At 41.8% G+C, this 21546-nt stretch overlaps 1 protein-coding gene across 2 annotated transcripts; it reads left to right on the forward strand.

Annotated features, from left to right (window-relative positions):
• Positions 1-459: 459 nt before the first annotated feature.
• Positions 460-18652, forward strand: ssrp1a (structure specific recognition protein 1a). 2 transcript variants are annotated; one of them, XM_047354564.1, is made up of 19 exons: positions 460-536; positions 1072-1151; positions 2822-3007; positions 5558-5663; positions 6339-6532; positions 6636-6736; positions 11545-11674; positions 11774-11877; positions 12767-12895; positions 12984-13205; positions 13557-13629; positions 13737-13742; positions 15409-15544; positions 15622-15667; positions 15756-15888; positions 15984-16151; positions 16265-16362; positions 16455-16635; positions 18106-18652. In XM_047354564.1, the coding sequence occupies exons 2-19, from the start codon at positions 1098-1100 to the stop codon at positions 18172-18174; spliced, it is 2136 nt and encodes a 711-aa protein (XP_047210520.1). In that variant the 5' UTR covers positions 460-536; positions 1072-1097; the 3' UTR covers positions 18175-18652. The 2 variants fall into 2 exon arrangements, with proteins under 2 accessions (XP_047210520.1, XP_047210521.1); XM_047354565.1 differs by lacking the exon at positions 13737-13742.
• The last annotated feature ends 2894 nt before the right edge of the window (positions 18653-21546 follow it).

The raw sequence follows: 21546 nt of genomic DNA on the forward strand, positions 1-21546 counted from the left end.
CTAATAAAACTATTGTCCACACAAATGTTTTATTTTTTATATCCCAGCAGGTTAATATTGTCCAGATCCTGACTAAAAACACTGGCTCTGTTTCCAAACTTAGAAATATAAAAGTATACATTTGTGTACAGAACGAATTGGGGTGTAATACATTTCACTCAGAATTATAAGATAAATTAAGACTAGTTGCGTTTTGTTTTTAAAACTCTTAAAAGTGAGAATGTAGGAATATATGGATAGCATTGTGCGCCCTCCTGTGGTTATTGGTTCTTACTGCAGCCAGCTCTGGTCTGCGCAGACTCCGTCACACTTTACTGTTTTGACTCGAATTTTAGTAACTCAGTAATTTACCTGCTATATATAGTTACTTTATATATTCGTAATTACACGTTTATTATACAATTATACATTTACAAATAGAAAAAAAAAGAAAATCGACTAACCGGATGTAAATACAAACACCGCTTGCTGCTTCCTGTGACGTAGGGCTAGCTCCTGATGCTACACGCGGGAAAAAGAGGCGCATCTCAGCGATTGTAAGGTTTCAAGTTTTCATGCGGTATTTTCTCTTTTAGATAGAAATGTCTTTAATGGGTGATGTCGAGCAGCGGAAGGTGCAAAGCTTATACGTGGTTTATTTCAAGCTCTGTAGTTTGCTGTTTAAACCTTTAAATCGCGATTTGTTTTTCCCATGCCGGCCTTGCTTTGTAGGGGCGCTCGATTAAATGTACGGGTTGCCTCTGCTGGGCTGGGTTTGTCGTGTTCTGTTAATATTTCCGGACTCCGTCAACCATTGTAACACGAAGGAAGCGCACCTCTTGCACTTTCAGTTAGCTTAGCTGCTATGCTGCTCATGGGAGATACTGAACGGTGTTACAGCTCGACCTTAAATTGAGGCAGTTGAAATATTATGAGGACAAAAAGCAGATAATGCAGTGGTGAAAGTTTCAATCACTCACTCACTCACTCACACAGAGAAAGCCTTATATATATATATATATATATATAAGGTTCCTCTCTTGAGAATAGTATTTTAAAGTGATTTGTGTATCTGATTCTGTCTTTCTGTAGAGCATCAGTCATCGCCTGCCGCCAACATGGGGGACATGCTGGAGTTCAACGATATCTACCAGGAGGTCAAAGGCTCCTGGGTACATAACGGCACCATCTTTTTATTGGATTTTTACGTGATACACCGACTCAAACTGTTTATAATCATAAAGTGAATGGTAGAGGACGTGTGGCTTTCATATTTCTCATCAAGACAAAATAAATCTGAAAGTATGTGCATATGTAAATAGCCCCTGTGACTATGCTTTGTAGAGGCGCTTTTTACTGCAAGCACAGCTGCATGTCTTACAGGGTACATCTGTATTAGCATTTTACATCCAGAGGTGGATGTTTTGCTAATTCTTTCCAGATAGCACAAGCTCATGATAAAGAATGTCTCTGAACATCAATTTTCACGACTTGCCTCAGATTCTCAGGTGGATTCAGGTCTTGACTTGATGCGTCCAGCAAACAAATATGCTTGATCTTTCATTCATGTTAAGAGCCACTGTCCTGCAATAAGGCGAACCTCTGCCCCAGTATCTGGTATTTTGCAGCGTCTGTTCCAGGATTGAACAGTATTTAGCTCCACTAGGGGTGGGTGATATGAACAAGAAAAACATCTCTATAATTTTTTTTAATTTTCCAGTAACAATAATCTGACAATATCTTTTTTCTTTCTTTCTTTTTTTTTAATGAAAATTGCTGTCAAACCCTACTTGCCTACCAGGACATCTATGGATAAACACAAACAATAGCTCTTGTTTATTTTTTAAGTGCTTTCATACATCTTCTGCAAAACATGCAGACAAACATATTATGGCCTTTTGCAAAACATCGCCCAACAATGGCCATATTTATATTTGCTGAGTGTGTTGTGCTGAATTGTCTTTTCTTTGGCGGTAGTAGTGCTCACGAAGTTACGAAGTTTTACGTAGTCCTCATACTCTTTTGTATGGTTTGTTCGCCAGTGGTGGAACTGATCTGTAGTTGACCATTTTTCCGCATATCTTGCATATAACGCTATGTTGACTGACGTCAGTCTTGTCAAAAACGGACCATTTCCAGGCTAGGGACGTGGACCCATGTCTTGCTATTAAATCATCCGCTGAGAAAGAATATTGCTGCATATTTCCTCCATGTGAGAAGATTGTTCTCGTTTAGTCGCTGTGAGTCACGAGACTGAATCCTGTCTGCTGATTGGCTTCTGAGGCACGCATTCTTTCAATGAGAATTTTCATGCACCTCTCCTTTACCGTGTATGCACCCTCCATTTGTTGTCTTTTGGAGACAGTATGAATACTCGATAATGTAAAACTGCACATCATCAAAGCAACGTTTACGATACTACCGTCGGCAATATATATTGCCCACCTCTAAGCTCCACTCTTCTTCCTATTATGTCTGAACAGCTTCCCTGTCCCCGTTGAAGAAAAACATTCCCACAGAATGATCCAGCTGAGCTTGGAATATCTGCAGCTCCTCCAGCGTTACCATGGGCTTCTTGGCTGCTTCTCTTCTCTCTCCTCTTCTTCTTGTTGATCTTTCACATTAAATCCCAACAAAATATTTGTCTTTATCTTATATTTTACTACCTTATTATTTGTCATAACTTTCTACGCCTTTGTGCAGCAAAAGTTGTTTTATAAAAGTGACACATAAATAAATTTGATTACTTTCAACCCGTCTCTCCCTAAGTACCATGAATAGAGTCACTGTTGTAATTTTAGTACTCGGTATTTCAACGCAGCTCTTCGTTGTGTCCCCGCAGAATGACGGACGGCTGCGTTTCAGCAAACAGAATGTGGTTTATAAGAGCAACAAGACGGGGAAGGTGGACAGCATCCCAGCCGGAGAGCTCAACCTGGCTCAGTGGAGACGAGTGTGTTTAGGCCACGGCATCAAACTTGGCACGAGCACTGGGCACATCTACAAATATGACGGTTTCAGGGACACGGTAAGTTCTTCGTCTGTTCATATTTAACTAATCGTGCCTAAAAGGCTCAGCTTGACAAGAGCTTTTGTTTCTCCGGACTAAATATTTCTGGGAAATGGAAATGTCCCCCAGGATAGTTTGATATTTGCACGTGATAAACCTCTGGTTCTGGTCAAGGATCCATTTAATATATGGAGCAGTGTATGCTGATAAACAGCTCCCTTTCACACCCTGTTATTTCCTCAGAAAAACGCCGATGTGGCTTTCGATGAGTGCGTGTGGGTTTCTGTCAGAACCAGTCGGCTCTTCTCCTCAAACCTCTAATGGGATTAATGAGGGAAACCATCGCCAGTATGCATGCTTCATAAACAGTGCAATCATCGACCCTTCAGAGTCAGTGTTTAAATCAATTTACTGGACCAATTTAGCTCAAAGAACATGAGAAAAAAACTCCGGTTCTTTATTATCTCTGCATTGTTTTCCTAATTTCTGTCAGTGTATGGAGAATGTCAGCACGTAACTAACAGGGATGAGGGTGTGGGTGCAACCTGATGGCTGCGACTCTCTCCTGGGGTTAATCAGCATATTTTTTGGGGGAAGATGGATCCTCTGGTTCTGGAGGAAAGGCCATGATGTCATTGTTTATTATCCCACAGTTAGTGTCGGTAATCGAGAATTGGCGAGAGATTTAGCTGCTGGCGTGCAGAGCAGACAATTTGATTTATCTACCCCTGTGAAATGTCCTTGAGGAAGATGGTGAATCTCTGCCAGAGATTCTGCTGAATAGCTGAGCTGTAATTGTCTTCAGGAGGTTGACAGCTTTTACTTTACTTCTGTTCTTATCCCTTTTCAGGCCTAACTATAAAACCTATTTGATTCTCGTCATTCTGTTTTAGAAATACGGTATTTGGTTCCATGTGCCCAAACAATATTTCATATTAAACACCCCGACATCACTAAACGGTGCATGGAGTTGTAGACATCCTCTGCCACCATCCTTTTCATCATAACAAGAACTGCACGTTAGCAGGGAGGTTATTTTACTGTCTGATATTAGAGCAGTGTACCAGTGCAGCACTATTGTCAAATGTTGTCATGGTGATATCGCAATTAACCCACATTCCCCTCTCTACCCTCTTCATCATGGTGTCCCAATCATTGTCCATCTGCTTTAGCACTTTGGTCTCTAAAGTCTCCAAGCGGTTGAGGGCATCAGTAGTAAAAGTTTATCCAACTATCCACATTATTACTCATTAGGGTGTGAAAGCACGAGTCTTGAAAGATAATGGCCGGCCGAATATTGCATCTGAGCCGGAGTTTGAGATTGCAGTGTCATATTGCAATGATTATCACTGTATGCTATGTTTACATTTCCAAAGAAAGAGACCCAATTCCTGTTCTTATTGCTGAGAATAGACACAAAAAAAATTTCAGTCGAGCCCAAAAGAATTAGCTAAACATCTGACTATTGTTTTTGTTTAATTGTTTATATATTGCACTTTTAGAAATTGTATCGCTCAGAATCACTTTAAAAGACTCTTGAGAATCTGCAGGTTTGAAACCTAAAAACCAGACCAGGTAATGATGATGTTTAAGTTCTGTGATGAAACGGAGATGTGTGTGTGTGTGTGTGTGTGTGTGTGTGTGTGTGTGTGTGTGTGTGTGTGTGTGTGTGTGTGTGTGTGTGTGTGTGCGTGCGTGCGTGCGTTTGTTTCGTTTTAAAAGAGCTTTGCCAAAACAAGTCCTGATTTTTAAGTGTTTACTCACTTATTTACACGTTATCCAAACAGGTCCTTAATCCATGTTAACAAATCCTGATGTCTTATAGCGTTCACACACACACATGCACAGCTTGGGTTTTTCTATCCTTATGGGGGCTTTGTGTTGAATTCCATTCATTTATATGACCTAACCATTACAGTACATAATTAATCCAATCCAAACCTAAACTCAAGTCACAACTTGGTCCTAAACCTAACCCCTAACCCAAGAACAGCATTTTCCCTCATGGGGACCAGGCTTTGGTGAGTGGGTCCTCACAACATTGTATATTTTCAGAAAATGGGCCCCACCATATGACCAATACAAACATGCTCTCTTCCTAGGTTTTAATTGGCTCTAATAACTGTATGGTCAGAGACATCCAGGTGCGTAAATGTGCTGATTCCTCCCAGCGCACACTTGCTCGCCACAATCACTTCCACATGTGTTTGCACTGCTGGGATTGTGCGTGTGTGTGCTTCAGTGACCATGTGTTTGTCGCTGTGTGTGAGTCCGGTCGTAAGCGGGCCTGCAGGATAAATAAACGAGCTGATTGTCAGAGGACAGACAAGGCGGATGGATTACATTCACCTCCTGTGTTCCCTTGCGGCACAGTTACAATTACGTTGTGATTGATTATCCACCATCTCTGCTTCCTTTTAGGTTGTGTTTTTATAGGCTTTGACCCATGCGTAGCCGGTGCTTTTATTGCCATGAAGTCTGTCAGGACTGTCGTGGTTCTCATCTCCGTCTACTGTTTGTGCTTCTTAGCTTCCTTTTTCTTAGCTGCCTTTTCTTTTTACTCTCCAGGACTTTGACAAGATATCAGAGTTTTTTAAGGTGAACTACAAGCTGGAGCTGTCTGAGAAGGACCTGTCTGTGAAGGGCTGGAACTGGGGGACGGCCAAGTTCTCAGGTAAACAAGCCTGCACAGACTGAAGTAGTGGTATACACACGTTTCCTACGCAGTCTTTGAAAGTCTGGAAACCCATTGAAAACTGAATAAGGAGAGATGTTTGACGTTCCAAACTTAAAAAAATCATTCCGGCGAAACAAAGGTTGGTTTTACTTCTTTTTAGATGATTTTCTCGAGAGTATCTGTCCAACTTATTGTTCGCTTTGGCTTTTGAGTTACAGACAAAATCAAAAGATAAATACAGACTTGTTAAAAAGAATCTAAAAGTTTCATCTCTCTGCTCAGATCAGAGTTTTAAAAATGGACCTGTGGTTCTGTAACTGTACAAATGGGCCCAGGTTCAGAAACTGACTGAAAGGAATCTGTGTTTTTTGTACAATAATCAAATCCAGATTGGATCAGTTTTTAAAAGGAGCACGATGCATTAAAAAAATGACTGACTTAACCACAATGTCTCACTGAAAACATTATATTTCATGATTTCTGGACAATAAAACAAGCTAGAGTTGTTTTTTGATAAGTGTCCCGGAAAAATCTTGACATCTGAGCGTGGAAAAGCATGGAAATGTTAAATGTAAAATAAGTAGGAACACTGTATGTAGGACTCCTGATTATTTAAAGATTAGAGGCTAACAGGACCCGGTTCACTGTTTTGGTTCTGCTCCGTCTTCCCAGGACCCCAGCTGTCGTTTGACGTCAATGACAACACAGCGTTCGAGATCCCTCTGTCCAACGTTTCCCAGTGTGCCACAGGGAAGAACGAAGTCACACTGGAGTTTCACCAGAATGATGACACTGAGGTTTCTCTCATGGAGGTCCGATTCTACGTCCCACCCAGCCAGACCGATGAACGACAGGACCCTGTGGAGGTGGGGATGGATCCACTAAACTTGTAACGTTTATTGAGCAGTTTCTGTGAATTATTGTTGAATGTGCCGCCACGCGGCATGCGCGTTTGGTTTTTTCCTTCAGGCGTTTGCCCAGAATGTTTTGTCGAAGGCTGATGTGATTCAGGCCACAGGAGACGCCGTTTGTATCTTCAAGGAGCTTCAGTGTCTCACGCCCAGAGGAAGGTAGGAGATCAACATCAGGTCTAAATAACTAGGATCCTTTTTCCCCCTCCTAGTCTCTAAAGGACGAAGATGTTATGCAAAATACAAGCGGTGGAATTTACATAGATTTAAACTTGATTTTAACATTTTTAGAAAACCAACTAAATGCATTTGAAGTAAGAAATATAGTTTAGGTACTGCTTTTGCTAGAAAAACTTAAATTCAGGTTGAGCTTGACCTGTGGTACTAAGGATATGTTCACATTGCAGGTGAATTCAATTCAGTTTTATTTAATTAGCACCAACTCACAACACAAGTCCTCCCAAGGCACTTCGCAAAGTCAGTTCAATCGAATCATATAGATTTCAACTCGGGTACATACATTCCAATTAGTCCTAACTATCTAACAGTGCAGTCAGATTCAGTTATTTATTCAAATTAGTAAAAAATTTCTGTCTAAGGAAACCCAGGAAATTGCATTGAGTCAGAGACTTGTAGCAGTCACTCCTCCTGGATGAGCAAGTAGCGGCCTCATACTAAGCATAGATGTGGTCACAGTGGAGAGGAAAACGTCCTTCTAACAGGAAGAAACCTCCAGCAGAACCAGGCTCAGTGTGAGCAGCCATCTGTCACGACCGACTGGGGGTTAGAGAGAACAGAGCAGAGACACAGAAGCACTGATCCAGGAGTACTTTCTATGGGAAGAAAAAATAAATGTTAATTGATGTAGCTCATTTAGTCGTTTCATCTAGAAAGAAAGAACAGATAAACTCTGAGCCAGTTTTCAAGGTTAGAGTCTGAAAGAGAGCACATAGTCACAGTAAAAGCTCAATCAGTAGCTATGTCTAGGAGAAAATAGGTTTAAACACTAAAAGACAGGGCCATGTGGATCATCGGTAGAGGAGAGCATTAAGTTGTTGCCAGCAGAAGCTCGGACGATGCCCCTCTCCAGAAAGGTGTCACAGGTAGACACCGAGTCAGGCCAGGTGTAGCTTCTAGGAAGAGAAAAGAGAGAACAAAGTTAAAAACTGAAATAACAGCAAATAATGCAAAATTCGAGAGTAGTGTGAGAATGTAGCGAAGAGGGTGAAAGTGGTCATTCTGTCGTCCAGCAGCCTAAGCGTATAGCAGCATAACTACAGAGATAGCTCAGGATAACCTAAACCACTCTAACTATAAGCTTTATCAAAAAGGAAAGTTTTAAGCCTAGCCTTAAAAGTAGACAGGGTGTCTGCCTCACGGACTAAAACTGGGAGCTGGTTCCACAGGAGAGGAGCCTGATAACTAAAGGATCTGCCTCCCATTCTACTTCTAGAGACTCTAGGAACCACCAGTAAACCTACTGTCTGAGAACGAAGTGCTCTGTTAGGAACATATGGAACAATCAGATTTCTGATGTATGATGGAGCTAGATCATTAAGGGCTTTATATGTGAGGAGGAGAATTTTAAATTCTATTCTGGATTTAACAGGGAGCCAATGAAGGGAAGCTAAAATAGGAGAAATATGATCTCTCTTTTTAATTTTCATCAGAACTCTTGCTGCAGCATTTTGAATCAGCTGAAGGCTTTTAACTGCATTTTGTGGACATCCTGATAGTAATGAATTACAAGCCTAGTCCAGCCTTAAAGTAACAAATGCATGGACTAGTTTTTCAGTGTCACTCCTGGATAAGATATTTCTAATTTTGGCAATGTTCCAGAGATGAAAGAAGGAAATCCTAGAAACCTGTTTAATATAGGATTTAAATGACATGTCCTGGTCAAAAATAACACCAAGGTTTTTTACTTTATTACTGGAGGTCAATTTAATGCCATCCAGGTTAAGTGATTGACTAAGTAGTTTCAATGCGATAGTTTTCCAAGCGTCCGCATTCAGAACGGTCATGTCGCATTTCATCTGACGTTTACATCATTGTCCCTGCTCAGACTACACATCCACACAGACCTCTTTACAGACGTAGCAGGCACTGCTCCACAAAAGGCCACAGTAATTAATTGTGCTCTCTTTTCATTTGCTTTCTTCGTTTTATGATGTGGTCATAACATTGCCGGCTCCCGTTGCTCCACAGCCTAAAAACTGATGCCGACCTCCATTATTACGTATATGTGTGACGTTTATGTTCTCCTTCTGCGCATGAGGGTCGCTTTGGGGTCGTGAACCGTTCAGAAGGAAATCTGATGGCGGTCACAATTAATTAGTAGTTTGAACCTTTAAGCAAAAGAGGGGAAAAAAAATCATATTTTAGCAAAAAAAAATCTAAATTCAGCATCAAGATCCGCCGTGTGAACGTTGCTGGTCTGAGTGGGGGACACTGTGGTCCTTATTTGTAAGTCCTCCCAGGTGCAAGAGGTTCAAATAAAGTTGATTTTAGTCCACATGCCAAAAAATCAGTGAGGGTCTTTTACAGCAGTCCAAAAATCAGAAGCCAGTTTTGTTTGATGATTTGAGAAACTTCCAGTGCATACAACTCAATAACTATTCAAACAGTGAAAGGTTAATAATTTGTACACAAATGTCTGTTAAATTAAAAAATATCCCAAGAAATTTTTTTGGAATTTGCAATTTTGAAGCTAAAAATGTGTCTTTTTATAATCTGAGGATAACAATTTTTATGCACATTTTGACACTGATCGCCTGACATAATTTAACAGCAGAATGGGTTTAAAACCAGTTCAGCTGCAAACCAAAAGCAAATTCAGAATGCTACTATAAGCATTTATTTCAGTTACATTTTATTCAAGTTAAATGGCTAAACTTGACAGAATTATTTTAAATCAGATTTTCTGTATTGGTAGTCTCTTTTAGCTCTCAAGCTCAAAAAATCACATTTAATCTTTAATTGTTTTAGTTAAGGTGTGAGTTTGCTCTTATTTTTTATCTTTTTGGCCAGAGGAGTAATACAGACTATTCCATTATTTTGTTGTTTTCCTAATACAGGTCCTTCTCAAAATATTAGCATATTGTGATAAAGTTCATTATTTTCCATAATGTCATGATGAAAATTTAACATTCATATATTTTAGATTCATTGCACACTAACTGAAATATTTCAGGTCTTTTATTGTCTTAATACGGATGATTTTGGCATACAGCTCATGAAAACCTAAAATTCCTATCTCACAAAATTAGCATATCATTAAAAGGGTCTCTAAACGAGCTATGAACCTAATCATCTGAATCAATGAGTTAACTCTAAACACCTGCAAAAGATTCCTGAGGCCTTTAAAACTCCCAGCCTGGTTCATCACTCAAAACCCCAATCATGGGTAAGACTGCCGACCTGACTGCTGTCCAGAAGGCCACTATTGACACCCTCAAGCAAGAGGGTAAGACACAGAAAGACATTTCTGAACGAATAGGCTGTTCCCAGAGTGCTGTATCAAGGCACCTCAGTGGGAAGTCTGTGGGAAGGAAAAAGTGCGGCAGAAAACGCTGCACAACGAGAAGAGGTGACCGGACCCTGAGGAAGATTGTGGAGAAGGGCCGATTCCAGACCTTGGGGGACCTGCGGAAGCAGTGGACTGAGTCTGGAGTAGAAACATCCAGAGCCACCGTGCACAGGCGTGTGCAGGAAATTAGCTAAAGGTGCCGCATTCCCCAGGTCAAGCCACTTTTGAACCAGAAACAGCAGCAGAAGCGCCTGACCTGGGCTACAGAGAAGCAGCACTGGACTGTTGCTCAGTGGTCCAAAGTACTTTTTTCGGATGAAAGCAAATTCTGCATGTCATTCGGAAATCAAGGTGCCAGAGTCTGGAGGAAGACTGGGGAGAAGGAAATGCCAAAATGCCAGAAGTCCAGTGTCAAGTACCCACAGTCAGTGATGGTCTGGGGTGCCGTGTCAGCTGCTGGTGTTGGTCCACTGTGTTTTATCAAGGGCAGGGTCAATGCAGCTAGCTATCAGGAGATTTTGGAGCACTTCATGCTTCCATCTGCTGAAAAGCTTTATGGAGATGAAGATTTCATTTTTCAGCACGACCTGGCACCTGCTCACAGTGCCAAAACCACTGGTAAATGCTTTACTGACCATGGTATCACTGTGCTCAATTGGCCTGCCAACTCTCCTGACCTGAACCCCATAGAGAATCTGTGGGATATTGTGAAGAGAACGTTGAGAGACTCAAGACCCAACACTCTGGATGAGCTAAAGGCCGCTATCGAAGCATCCTGGGCCTCCATAAGACCTCAGCAGTGCCACAGGCTGATTGCCTCCATGCCACGCCGCATTGAAGCAGTCATTTCTGCAAAAGGATTCCCGACCAAGTATTGAGTGCATAACTGTACATGATTATTTGAAGGTTGACGTTTTTTGTATTAAAAACACTTTTCTTTTATTGGTCGGATGAAATATGCTAATTTTGTGAGATAGAAATTTTGGGTTTTCATGAGCTGTATGCCAAAATCATCCGTATTAAGACAATAAAAGACCTGAAATATTTCAGTTAGTGTGCAATGAATCTAAAATATATGAATGTTAAATTTTCATCATGACATTATGGAAAATAATGAACTTTATCACAATATGCTAATATTTTGAGAAGGACCTGTATACCTTCTGTTTCTTTAAAGGTTTACAAAATCCCCAAAAACAGAAATATGCCGTTATTTTGGCCTGTGTGGAGAAGAGCTGTTGTTAGCAGCACTTCTTCTCCAGCCTGATTTGCAGGGAAAAAAGATACAGCTGTTGTGAAAGCAACAATGGTGCCAATAAACCAACAAAGATGATTTTTTAATGAATGAACAAGATAAAAAGTGGGATTTAAAAAGTCATCTCTTATTTTGATTGTAAAGCTCTGCCTTCCTTTCATTTCTCTTGGCTTCTTCTTACAGATACGACATTCGCATCTATCCGACTTTCCTCCACTTGCACGGTAAGACCTTTGACTACAAGATTCCCTACACCACCGTCCTCCGTCTCTTCCTGCTGCCGCACAAAGATCAGAGGCAGATGTTCTTCGTGGTGAGCGAACGTCTCTTCCTTTTCAGGTTTCTAGTGTTTCTATCATGGTGCTTCTCTCAATTTCTTTTCTCACCTTTCCTCTTTCTGCCGTGGTCATAGATCAGTCTGGATCCTCCCATCAAGCAGGGTCAGACGCGTTATCACTTCCTCATTCTGCTTTTTTCTAAGGAAGAGGATATCAACCTCACCCTCAACATGAGCGAGTGAGTATATTAGGAGTGGCACCCACCTAAAAGATTTAATTCCGGTAAATTGTAAGATAAATAGTATCCAGTAAAATTAAAATGTTGTTACATTGCAAACCAGCACCGAAGGAAAATTAGATGTGGTTTTTAAAAGGTTTTTTCAGCTAATAGTCAGAAAAGTTGCGATCGTGGCTGCAGGTTTAATTCCAGAAAGTTTTGCCTGTCGTTTATAGCAAAATAGCCGTTGAGTCGGCCTGTGTGAAGTTTTCAAGCATTACCATGAATTTTCTTGCAGACATGTCAGGTTCAAGGCCCATAGGTCACATCCAACCTGCTATAAGAGTGGACAAGCTCAACTCAGGGCACTGCCCAATGAGTTCATGGGGTGTAATACTGTTTTTGAAACAGAAGACAAGATGCAGCTGTTCTGTAACACATTCCTAACGGCACACTTGAGGCAAAGCATGGCTCCCTGGGTCCCTCACAGCTTTCCCCCTACATACCTGAGACGATGCCACAACTCAGCCTCCAACCTGCTTGAATGCTTTGCCTGCTTTGTGGTAGGCCTGCATACAATCGCACACGTGCCCCCAGTGATTGAGATAACTAAGTTGGTGCACAGAAGGCGATTTACAGATGCAGTATTTACAAATCTGGTGCTTCTAGAGGCTGGTTGCACTGGATTTTTTGGGGGTGTATCAGAGTAAAGGAGACAATTTTGATCTTTTTTTGGGGGGGGACTCTTTACTATCTATAATTGTGCTTTCCACCAGGGGGCACCGCAGCTCTAAAGGTGCGATTTCATGCATTTAAAAAGAGTTTTTGCGTCTCTTTAATTTGCTTCTCAGAAATCCCATCAGACGTTTACATTCAAGCTAGTTCTTCTGTTGTCAACTCTGCACAACAGGGAGGATGTGGAGAAACGCTTCGAGGGCAAACTCAGCAAAAACATGTCTGGCTCTCTCTACGAGATGGTCAGCAGGGTGATGAAGGCCCTGGTCAACCGCAAAATCACTGTACCCGGAAACTTCCAGGGGTATGCATCTCATACTAGATTCTATTTTATGATAAAGAAATCTGAATAAAATCTGCTTCACATTTTGTTTTTCATACCTCCTCCCCAGCCACTCCGGCGCTCAGTGCATCACCTGCTCCTACAAGGCATCTTCAGGTCTCCTCTACCCTCTGGAGAGGGGCTTCATCTACGTCCACAAGCCCCCCGTTCACCTGCGCTTTGAGGAAATCTCCTGCGTCAACTTCGCCAGAGGCACTACCACAACACGATCCTTCGACTTTGAGATCGAGACCAAACAAGGAAACCAGTACACCTTCAGCAGTATTGAGAGGTGCGTTCTTGTGTGGGTTAAAGCCTCTCACGTAATTTTGTCTTTTCTGGAACTTGTTCCAGTTGTACACTTAATAACAGAGGAGGGAATCTTTTGGCAGATCCATAGATTATGATTCAGAAGACTAGGGTGCGAATGTGACATTGACACCTAACTAAACCAATGCGCTGAAGGGTCACAGATGAGTAAGTACTTTTAAGAATGGGGCTTTACTTAGGCCGGCTGACCTGCTGAAGTTAGGCAGGAAATCAGAGTCTTTGCAGGAAAAAGGTTCAAATGAAGGTATGTTCACTCTACAACTTTGTTTCATGACCAGATTCATTACCAAAATTATTCTTTTTTTCTTTGCAGAGAGGAGTACGGCAAACTGTTTGACTTTGTGAATGCCAAGAAGCTCAACATCAAGAACAGAGGGTTCAAAGAGGTAATTTATTTAAATCAACTCGTCCCTAGTTTGTGAAGCAGATTTGTATTGCAGATATTGATTTGTGTCGCCCTTCTCCTGTGTGTCTGTGTTTGTACCTCCTGTAGAAGAAGGTGGGTCTGGTTACGGGCGCCTCGTGTGGATGAAGGAACTCGAGTTGATTTGTGTGGCGTGATTTCTGGTTGCATGGTGTGCTGCTGATGGATCTAAGCAGGATTTCGTGGGGAAATCTTGTCAGATTACTTGATGAATCTTAAGTGATTTACTGCTAATCATGGGTTATGCGGATTGGAGGACTGTGTGTGAGAGAGAGAGACTGATCACTCTGATAACTCCCTGTGTGTGTTTGCATTGTGCTGACTAATGTGCTGCCTGGGGGCTTTTGGTGTTTAACACTCGACCGCGTTGATTGAGTCACCTGTAATGTTCGGCTGACATGTACGAACTCCTGCTGGCTCAGACGTCTCAGAGATCTACAAGACCCCCCCGACCCCCTTCGCCACACACACATTATGATCATCTGTTGCCATGGTGATGGAGAATGAGAACAAATGGAGCTCCTCTCCATTTCCTGTTGGTGTTTTTAGCGGCAGCCTTCCTGACTGGTTGTTTCTGTCAGCCAGTAGGGCATGGATAAAGATGCATGGAGATGAGAAGCACCATGTGGGCAAGGAAAATAGTCAGACTGTGGTTTCCATAATGTTTCTACGTCAGTTTAAGCTGCCAAGCCTTTTACTGGCATTTAAAAAGTTAATTTGCTGAAGATAAGGATGGATGCTTGCAGCTCCTGTTTCAAACAGTGGAGTCAGAGACTGATTAAACGTCTGGGTCACAGAAATTTAACAATGCAAGAAATTGTGTTGGGTGAAAAAAACAAAATGTAGAAGGAAAAAGAAAAAGAGGTTCAGGACCCTCTAGGTCAGGGGTTACAGTCCAAAGATTCATTTTTACCCTGAATCCATCTAATTAAGCTCGTTTAGAGCCACAAATGTTATCTGACCTTTGGGAAACAAGACAACTTTTAATTTTTGATAAATATCTATGATAGGACATGTTATTTTTCTAAAAGAATCACAATTTTATTTCTCTTTTTAGGTTTAAAATAAAGGAAAACACAAAACTTTAACAAAAAGAGGATGGAGACATTTTCTTCTGTGGGACGTTGATATTTAGTTTGCATCAAAGGTGACCCACAGAGGAGGGGTTAAGACAAGATTGCTAAAAACAAAAACTGGTACTGGTTAGGAAAAGCCCGCTCAGTTTTATTAAACTAAAATAATGCATTAAAGTACATGCTGTTAGTTGATGTGTTTATTGACCAACAGTGGTGGGAGTTTTTTTAACGTACGTAATGATTTGGGGAAAACATATTTTTCGGTTATTTGACCTGCTGATCACAGATCAGGAGAAAAATGTTCAGATTCTGACTCCTGGCCGATCAGTCGGAGCATCTCTGCCAACGGTATGGGTTCAAACCAGAGATCTAACTTCCTATGGTGAATTTTTACAGTTTGTAGTGTTCAGGTTGCATGTTTATACTATCGGACACAATATTCAAATGCAGGTAATGTTACATTAAATAACCTTAATAAAGGTGAAAACTTTCAACAAAATTTCTGCCATAATATCCCAATGAATTATTTTCATATTCTGGCTCATCTGTGAGAGACAACATTGTTCGCTGTTAGATACGACTGCGTTTTCTTTTCTACTGATGTTGGCTCATTGTGCGTTGTATTGTTTTGTGGAGGTTTTCTTGACTATGATTTGTAATTCCAGGGCATGAAGGGCAAAATCGACGAGTACAGCGACTCGGACGATGACCAGCATGATGCCTATCTGGAGAGGATGAAGGCTGAGGGAAAGATCAGGGAGGAGGGCAACGACAGCGATGATTCAGATGGAAGTGGGAGCGGTAAGTCACTGTTTCAGCCTCTGAACGCCTGAAATCATTTAGAGCAGAAGAGCTGGTAAAGCTTCTATTTTCTGTAGATGAGTCCTTCAACCCTGGAGAGGAAGATGAGGAAATCGCAGAAGAGTAAGTGACTATTCAATTTTCCAAACTTTGGATCAAAGCTCCTTCTCGCATTTTCACAGATTCCTTCTATATTTCTCCTTTCAATCAGGTATGACAGCAATGCCTCTGCAAGCGACAGCAGTGAAGAAGGTGATGATAGCGAAGAGGAGAGGGCGAAGAAGAAAAAAGCCAAGAATACTAAAGTCGTGAAGGAGAAAAAAGAAAGAAAACCACGCAAAGAGGTGAGAGAGCAGCTGAAGAACTGGACGTTTTTTTTTTTTTTTTAATCTCAGATTGTCCTCAATAAAAGCAACATTTCTCCTTTGTCTATGAGCAGAAGAAGCAGAAGGACAGTGGTGGCCCCAAAAGGCCGATGAGTGCCTACATGCTTTGGCTGAACTCCAGCCGGGAGCACATCAAGGCAGAGAACCCCGGCATCTCCATCACGGAGATATCCAAGAAGGCCGGAGAGATGTGGAGACAGCTGAACAAAAACGAGAAGGAGGTGTGAAGCTTGGACTGTTGGAGGAGATGTTATTATATTTTAATTCAGATTGAATTGTGCAGCATCTCAAGCAACAAAAAACCCATAATATCTTGTACTTATGTTTCTTTTAGGAATGGGAAACAAAGGCAGGGGAGGCAAAGAAGCAATACGACAAACTAAAGAAGGAATACAAAGAGAGCGGAGGAGGATCGGCCTCCAGTCCCAAGAAGTAAGGCTTGTATTACAGAAGCTATTACTTTTTTTCTGTTAAAGTAGCATGTGTCACATCCCTGAATGTCTGCCTACGCCTTCGACTTTCAGAGAGAAGAGAAAATCGGTTGGAAAGAAGGATGAGAAGAAGAGAAAGTCCAGCGGTGGAGAGAAAGAAAAGGAACGGGGAGGCAACGACAGCTTCAAGAGCCGCGAGTTCATTGAGACCAGCGAGGATAGTTCCTCTGACTCTGACCACAAGAGCAAGTCCAAGAAGAAGAAGAAGAAGAAGGTAAACCAGTTATAAATATTATAATCAAAGCAGCTGCAGGAAGAGACATTAATGCAGATCTGAAATGCAAATTCAAACATCACTCGCTGTAGTCACAGCAAAGCTATTCTTCTTACAAATTAATTTATGATTGATTCTGTTTTTAGTGGGTGCCAATTTTGCTTAGTCGGTTTTTGTTCATATGGAAACATAAAAGTATCTGCATACTTACATAGTATCTTGATTCTTAGCTACATTAACCATTTTAATGTCACCAAACGCACAGTCCAAATCAACATTAGTGACTGATGACAGAGGAACCGCTTGTTTCGAGGTCCAGATTTGTTTTTTTTTTTGGACTCAGATACTGTTCTTAGTCATGTTAGAGTGGGCCTTGTTGATACCGAGTTCCAGTCCTATTATATATTAAAGTTTATTACATAAATGCTCGCTGTAAGGATGGACAACACCTTGAATGATTTTAAATCTCATCTTTTTAACTTGACTTTTAATTCCAGTTGATCATTTGAATCAAGCGTGTTTTATTAACAGTTTCTATTTTCTTTTATTGTGTTAACTGCTATTATTCTATTGGTTTTACTGTAGATATTGGATTTTATTGCTTATTTCATTTTTTTAAATATCTTTTGCAGCACTTTGGTCACTTTGTGTTTGAAGCGCTCTATAAATTAAGTTTGATTGATCGATATATACTTTAAAACCCATTAGCTTTCAAGGACAGTAAGATAACATCCAGCATTTCCTTGCAATCACAAGGTTTGCATTACTTCAGTCATTGTGTCCCACTTAATTCAATCACCATTCACGCTCCGGGATCTCTTACCCATTTTTCACACTTGTTTTCTTATATTGTCGGCGGAGTTCGTTCACCAATGTGCAGCGCTGCTCTACTGTACGTTTGAATCCTGCAGCCTGCATTGGTGTATGTATAAATCATGCTAATTAGTCTCGTTCCCTGAATGTAGGGCCTAAAAACCCCTAGCTTTTTAGGGAAAACCTTGATTTGTTAGAATGAAGGAAAACCTATGATGCAGTTTTGCAAGCTGTGCAGCTTCGTGGCGGCAAATCATCGTACTTCCACATCGATCATCAAATGCAGTAATAATTACTGGGGAAGAGGAAATCATTCAGATGTTTTAATTGGCTGTTATGGATCATTACTGTGAAAGCGATTCTAAAAGCCGCCGTTTATGTTGTGGACTTTAACGTCTGCTAGAATTGGAGCAATATTTACAGCTGTCTTTTTTTTTAAGTTATCTTGAAGGCAGCGAAACAGATGTGTGGTGAGGACTAATGAAGCCGAATCAGAGAAATATCAATTTAACAGATAATGTTTTAGTCCTACGCCATTTAGACTGCATAACGTACAGTTGAAGTATACTTTCAGCCTCAGATTAAATAAATCTTTACCCTAATAACAGGTGAAACAATCCCAGTTCCTCTTATTGATGTTTTTCTTTATTTACACAGGAGTCAGAAGATGAGGAGGAGGAAGAAGCTGTATCCACTCCTGCCAGCTCAGAGGAAGAGTCTGACTGAAGAGACACAGATCATGCACTCAAACCAAGGACCAACTCTTTTTACTCTGTTGATTTTCAGACCAATCACAAACTTGAGTTGTACCATTTTCTTCAACACATTTAATTTTAAAAGTACAATCGAGTGTCTTTTGGCTACGTCTGGAAACTCATCTGTGGTGACATTTGAGCAAGTCTCCTACTGACAGCTCAGTGAAATGATGGGATGCTTGAAAGGTTTCCCATCCAACCCATGAGAATGGTTGCTAGTTACATGGCACTGAGGACTGTAGGAGGTAATAGTTTGTCAATGCAAGTGGGGATCAATTTTTGTTCCTCTTGTGTAGTGCTCTTTAAAAAAAACAACAATGTCATGTTTTCAGGTCATAATAAAAACAGAATTTTCAGATTCTTGCTCTTTTTTTCTTATGTTTTGTGTTTTGATGATGCTCTTCTACTGCCTTGTGATGTTTCTTATAAAATAAAACCCAACAATTATCTGTGCTCTTGAAATTCCTTTGTAACGACTCCTATGCACCTTAAACCAATCAGGTGTAAACTTGCAACCGCTATTGGTTATTTTGTCATTGGATATTTTTCTGACTGTAGGGCTTCTTAAACCCCTGAATAAATGTGAGGCATCCCCCTGAATGAGATGGACGGTGTCGCTATACTATCGGGCCATAGTATAGTTGTGGCCCAATCTCAGAGGAGTGGAAGACAACGGATGGTATCAGAGTAAAGTGGATTGAATTGAAATGCACACTACTTTTTTTTTAGATTTTCATTAAAGAAAACATTAAAACCTGAAAACATAAGGCAAAGTCATGATTCCTCTGAATAAAGCTTGTACACCACTATGTGGACTGCAATGGAAAGTAGTTTTATGGTTCTTCTCGGCATTCTAGAGTTTTTTAATTATTATAGAGTGTAATTTAAAGTTGATTTGTAATACAACTAAGGGAGTGCATTCATTGAGTGTGTAATGTCATGTCTTGATTTTAGCAGGGTCAATGCAAACCGATAGGCCCATCAGGCCACTGGAGCCGACCAATCAGATCTCCTGGACTCGGGGGTTTTAGTTTTCACAGAAATGCAGCATACAACCTTTCTACTTAACAGGACTTACACCAGGTTTTTACAGACTCGTACTTGTACTCATCATCTAACGCTTCATCCAGGACCGGGTCGCGGGGGCAGCAGACTCAGTAGAGACACCCAGACATCCCTCTCCCCCAGACAGCTCCTCCGGTGGGAGCCCAAGGCGTTCCCAGGCCGGCTGAGAGACATAGTCCCTCCAGCGTGTCCTGGGCCTCCTACCGGTGGGACGTGCCTGGAACACCTCCTGAGGAAGGCGTCCAGGAGGCATCCGGTATAGATGCCCGAGCCACCTCAACTGGCTCCTCGATGTGGAGGAGCAGCGGCTCTACTCCGAGCTCCTCACCCTATTTCTAAGGGAGCGCCTGGCCACCCTACGGAGGAAGCTCATTTCAGCCGCTTGTATCCAGGATCTCGTTCTTTTGGTCATGACCCAAAGGTCATGGCCATAGGTGAAGGTAGGAACGTAGACCGACCGGTAAATCAAGAGCTTCGCTTTTCGGCTCAGCTCTCTCTTCACCACAATGGACTGGCACAGCGTCCCCATTACTGCAGCAGCCACACCAATTCATCTGTCAATCTCCCGCTCCATTCTCCTCTCAGTTGTGAACAAGACCCCAAGTTACTTGAACTCCTCCACTTGAGGCAGGAACTCCGCTTTACACTCGGCTGCGAACCGCCCCAGTGCATGCTGTAGGTCTTGGTTACAGGGGGCCAGCAGGACCACATCATCTGCAAAAAGAAGAGATGAAATCCAGTAGCCCCCAAACCAGACCCCCTCATATCTCTCGTCCGGGCTTGGCCCGGCCGGCTCCCACGAGGTGCAACCTTGTCACCAGGCGCTCTTTGAAGAGTCCCAACCCCAGGCCTGGCTCCAGGGTGGGACCTTGGCTCTGCCATACTGGGTGACGTCACGTGCCTCGTTTTTTTTTTTTGGTCCTCATGAAGGCATCTTGACCCGCTCTTTGTCTGACCCGTCACCCAGAGCCTGTTTGCCATGGGAGACCCTACCAGGGGCATTTAAGCTCCAGACAACATAGCCTCTAGGATCATTCGAGCACTCAAACCCCTCCACCAACGTTAAGGTGGCGGCTCAGGGAGGAGGTGTTTACAGACGTGTTCTTTAAAATATTTATCATTCTAAATTTAGATTCATTTTTAGCAAATGCATAAAAGGATGATTGTAAAATGTCAGACAGTTTAATAAATTAAACTCGAGAGCTTAAAAGTGAAATAGTTCAATAGCAGAGCAGGTTGGATGATAAATTTGCCACGTTCCGTATAAAACATTTCTTTTGTCAGGGAAAAGGGATGAGCCCTTTGACCTCTAATTTCTGACTGTAATCCTACAGCTCATTAACTGCTTCCACCCCATTATGCTAGAGAATATAAAACAAGGTTTTAGAGCAGTCTTACTTAAGGTATTCCCACAGGATGTGCGCTCCCTGGAGCACATTAGCAAATTTAACCAGGCCGGGCGGTTAGGACGAGTGTGTTAGATGGTGAAATTTGTAGAGACAGTGGTTTCAAACAACAACCCGAAGCCTGAGTGGAAGGTGGTTTGGAGTGTGGCTTTTAAGAGCCAAATGTCACCGGATGTGATGTTCATCTTGAGTGCTGACTTCAGTGATAAGGCACCTTCAGGAGGAACTCTCAGCAGAAATCCACTGGTGTTCATTTGCATATATAATTCAGCTTCTGTGTGGATTATATACAGTATGATTGTTTATGGAGTTGTTCAAACATCTGGTTTACTAGAGAAGATAGGAATCAAAGAATTATAACGATTACACTGGGCAATATTTCATAGAAATTCAACAGTTTTAGTGATTCTTCCTAATGCAGTTTTTTTAATTACTTCCTGTATTCATTAATTTATCTTCTGTACCGCTTATTCCATAGTGGATCACCGGGGGATCTCCAGCAGTCTACAGACAAGAGGCAGGGTACACCCTGGACAGGTCGCCAATCTATCGCAGGGTAACACAGAGACATACACGACAAACAACCATGCACACACTCATTCACACCTATGGGCAATTTAGAGAGACCAATTAACCTACCAATTACAGGAGATTGAAAGAGAGAGGGAAGACATGCAGCACAGGTCCCTGGGGTCAGGACTCAAACCCAGGACAGCTGCGTCAAGGACCGAAGCCTCCGCATATGGGTTGCGCACTCTACTGATGCACCACATCATGCAGCCCCCTCTCACTCTAACTCCCTAAAATCCAGTGCAACCTATTTCTTGGAGGTCTAATTTAGTCTCAGTATAAATGCAGCTGCTCCCTCACCG

This window comes from Girardinichthys multiradiatus, chromosome 23, assembly GCF_021462225.1.
Source record: "Girardinichthys multiradiatus isolate DD_20200921_A chromosome 23, DD_fGirMul_XY1, whole genome shotgun sequence".
Taxonomy (NCBI): Eukaryota; Metazoa; Chordata; class Actinopteri; order Cyprinodontiformes; family Goodeidae; genus Girardinichthys; species Girardinichthys multiradiatus.

Bases quoted from the DNA above. Each gene is read 5' to 3' on its own strand.
- ssrp1a (XM_047354564.1), top strand. From the start codon at position 1,098: ATGGGGGACATGCTGGAGTTCAACGATATCTACCAGGAGGTCAAAGGC. The intron at 12,896-12,983 runs GTATGCATCTCA...CCTCCTCCCCAG, and splicing joins GTACCCGGAAACTTCCAGGG to CCACTCCGGCGCTCAGTGCA. The intron at 16,636-18,105 runs GTAAACCAGTTA...TTATTTACACAG, and splicing joins AGAAGAAGAAGAAGAAGAAG to GAGTCAGAAGATGAGGAGGA.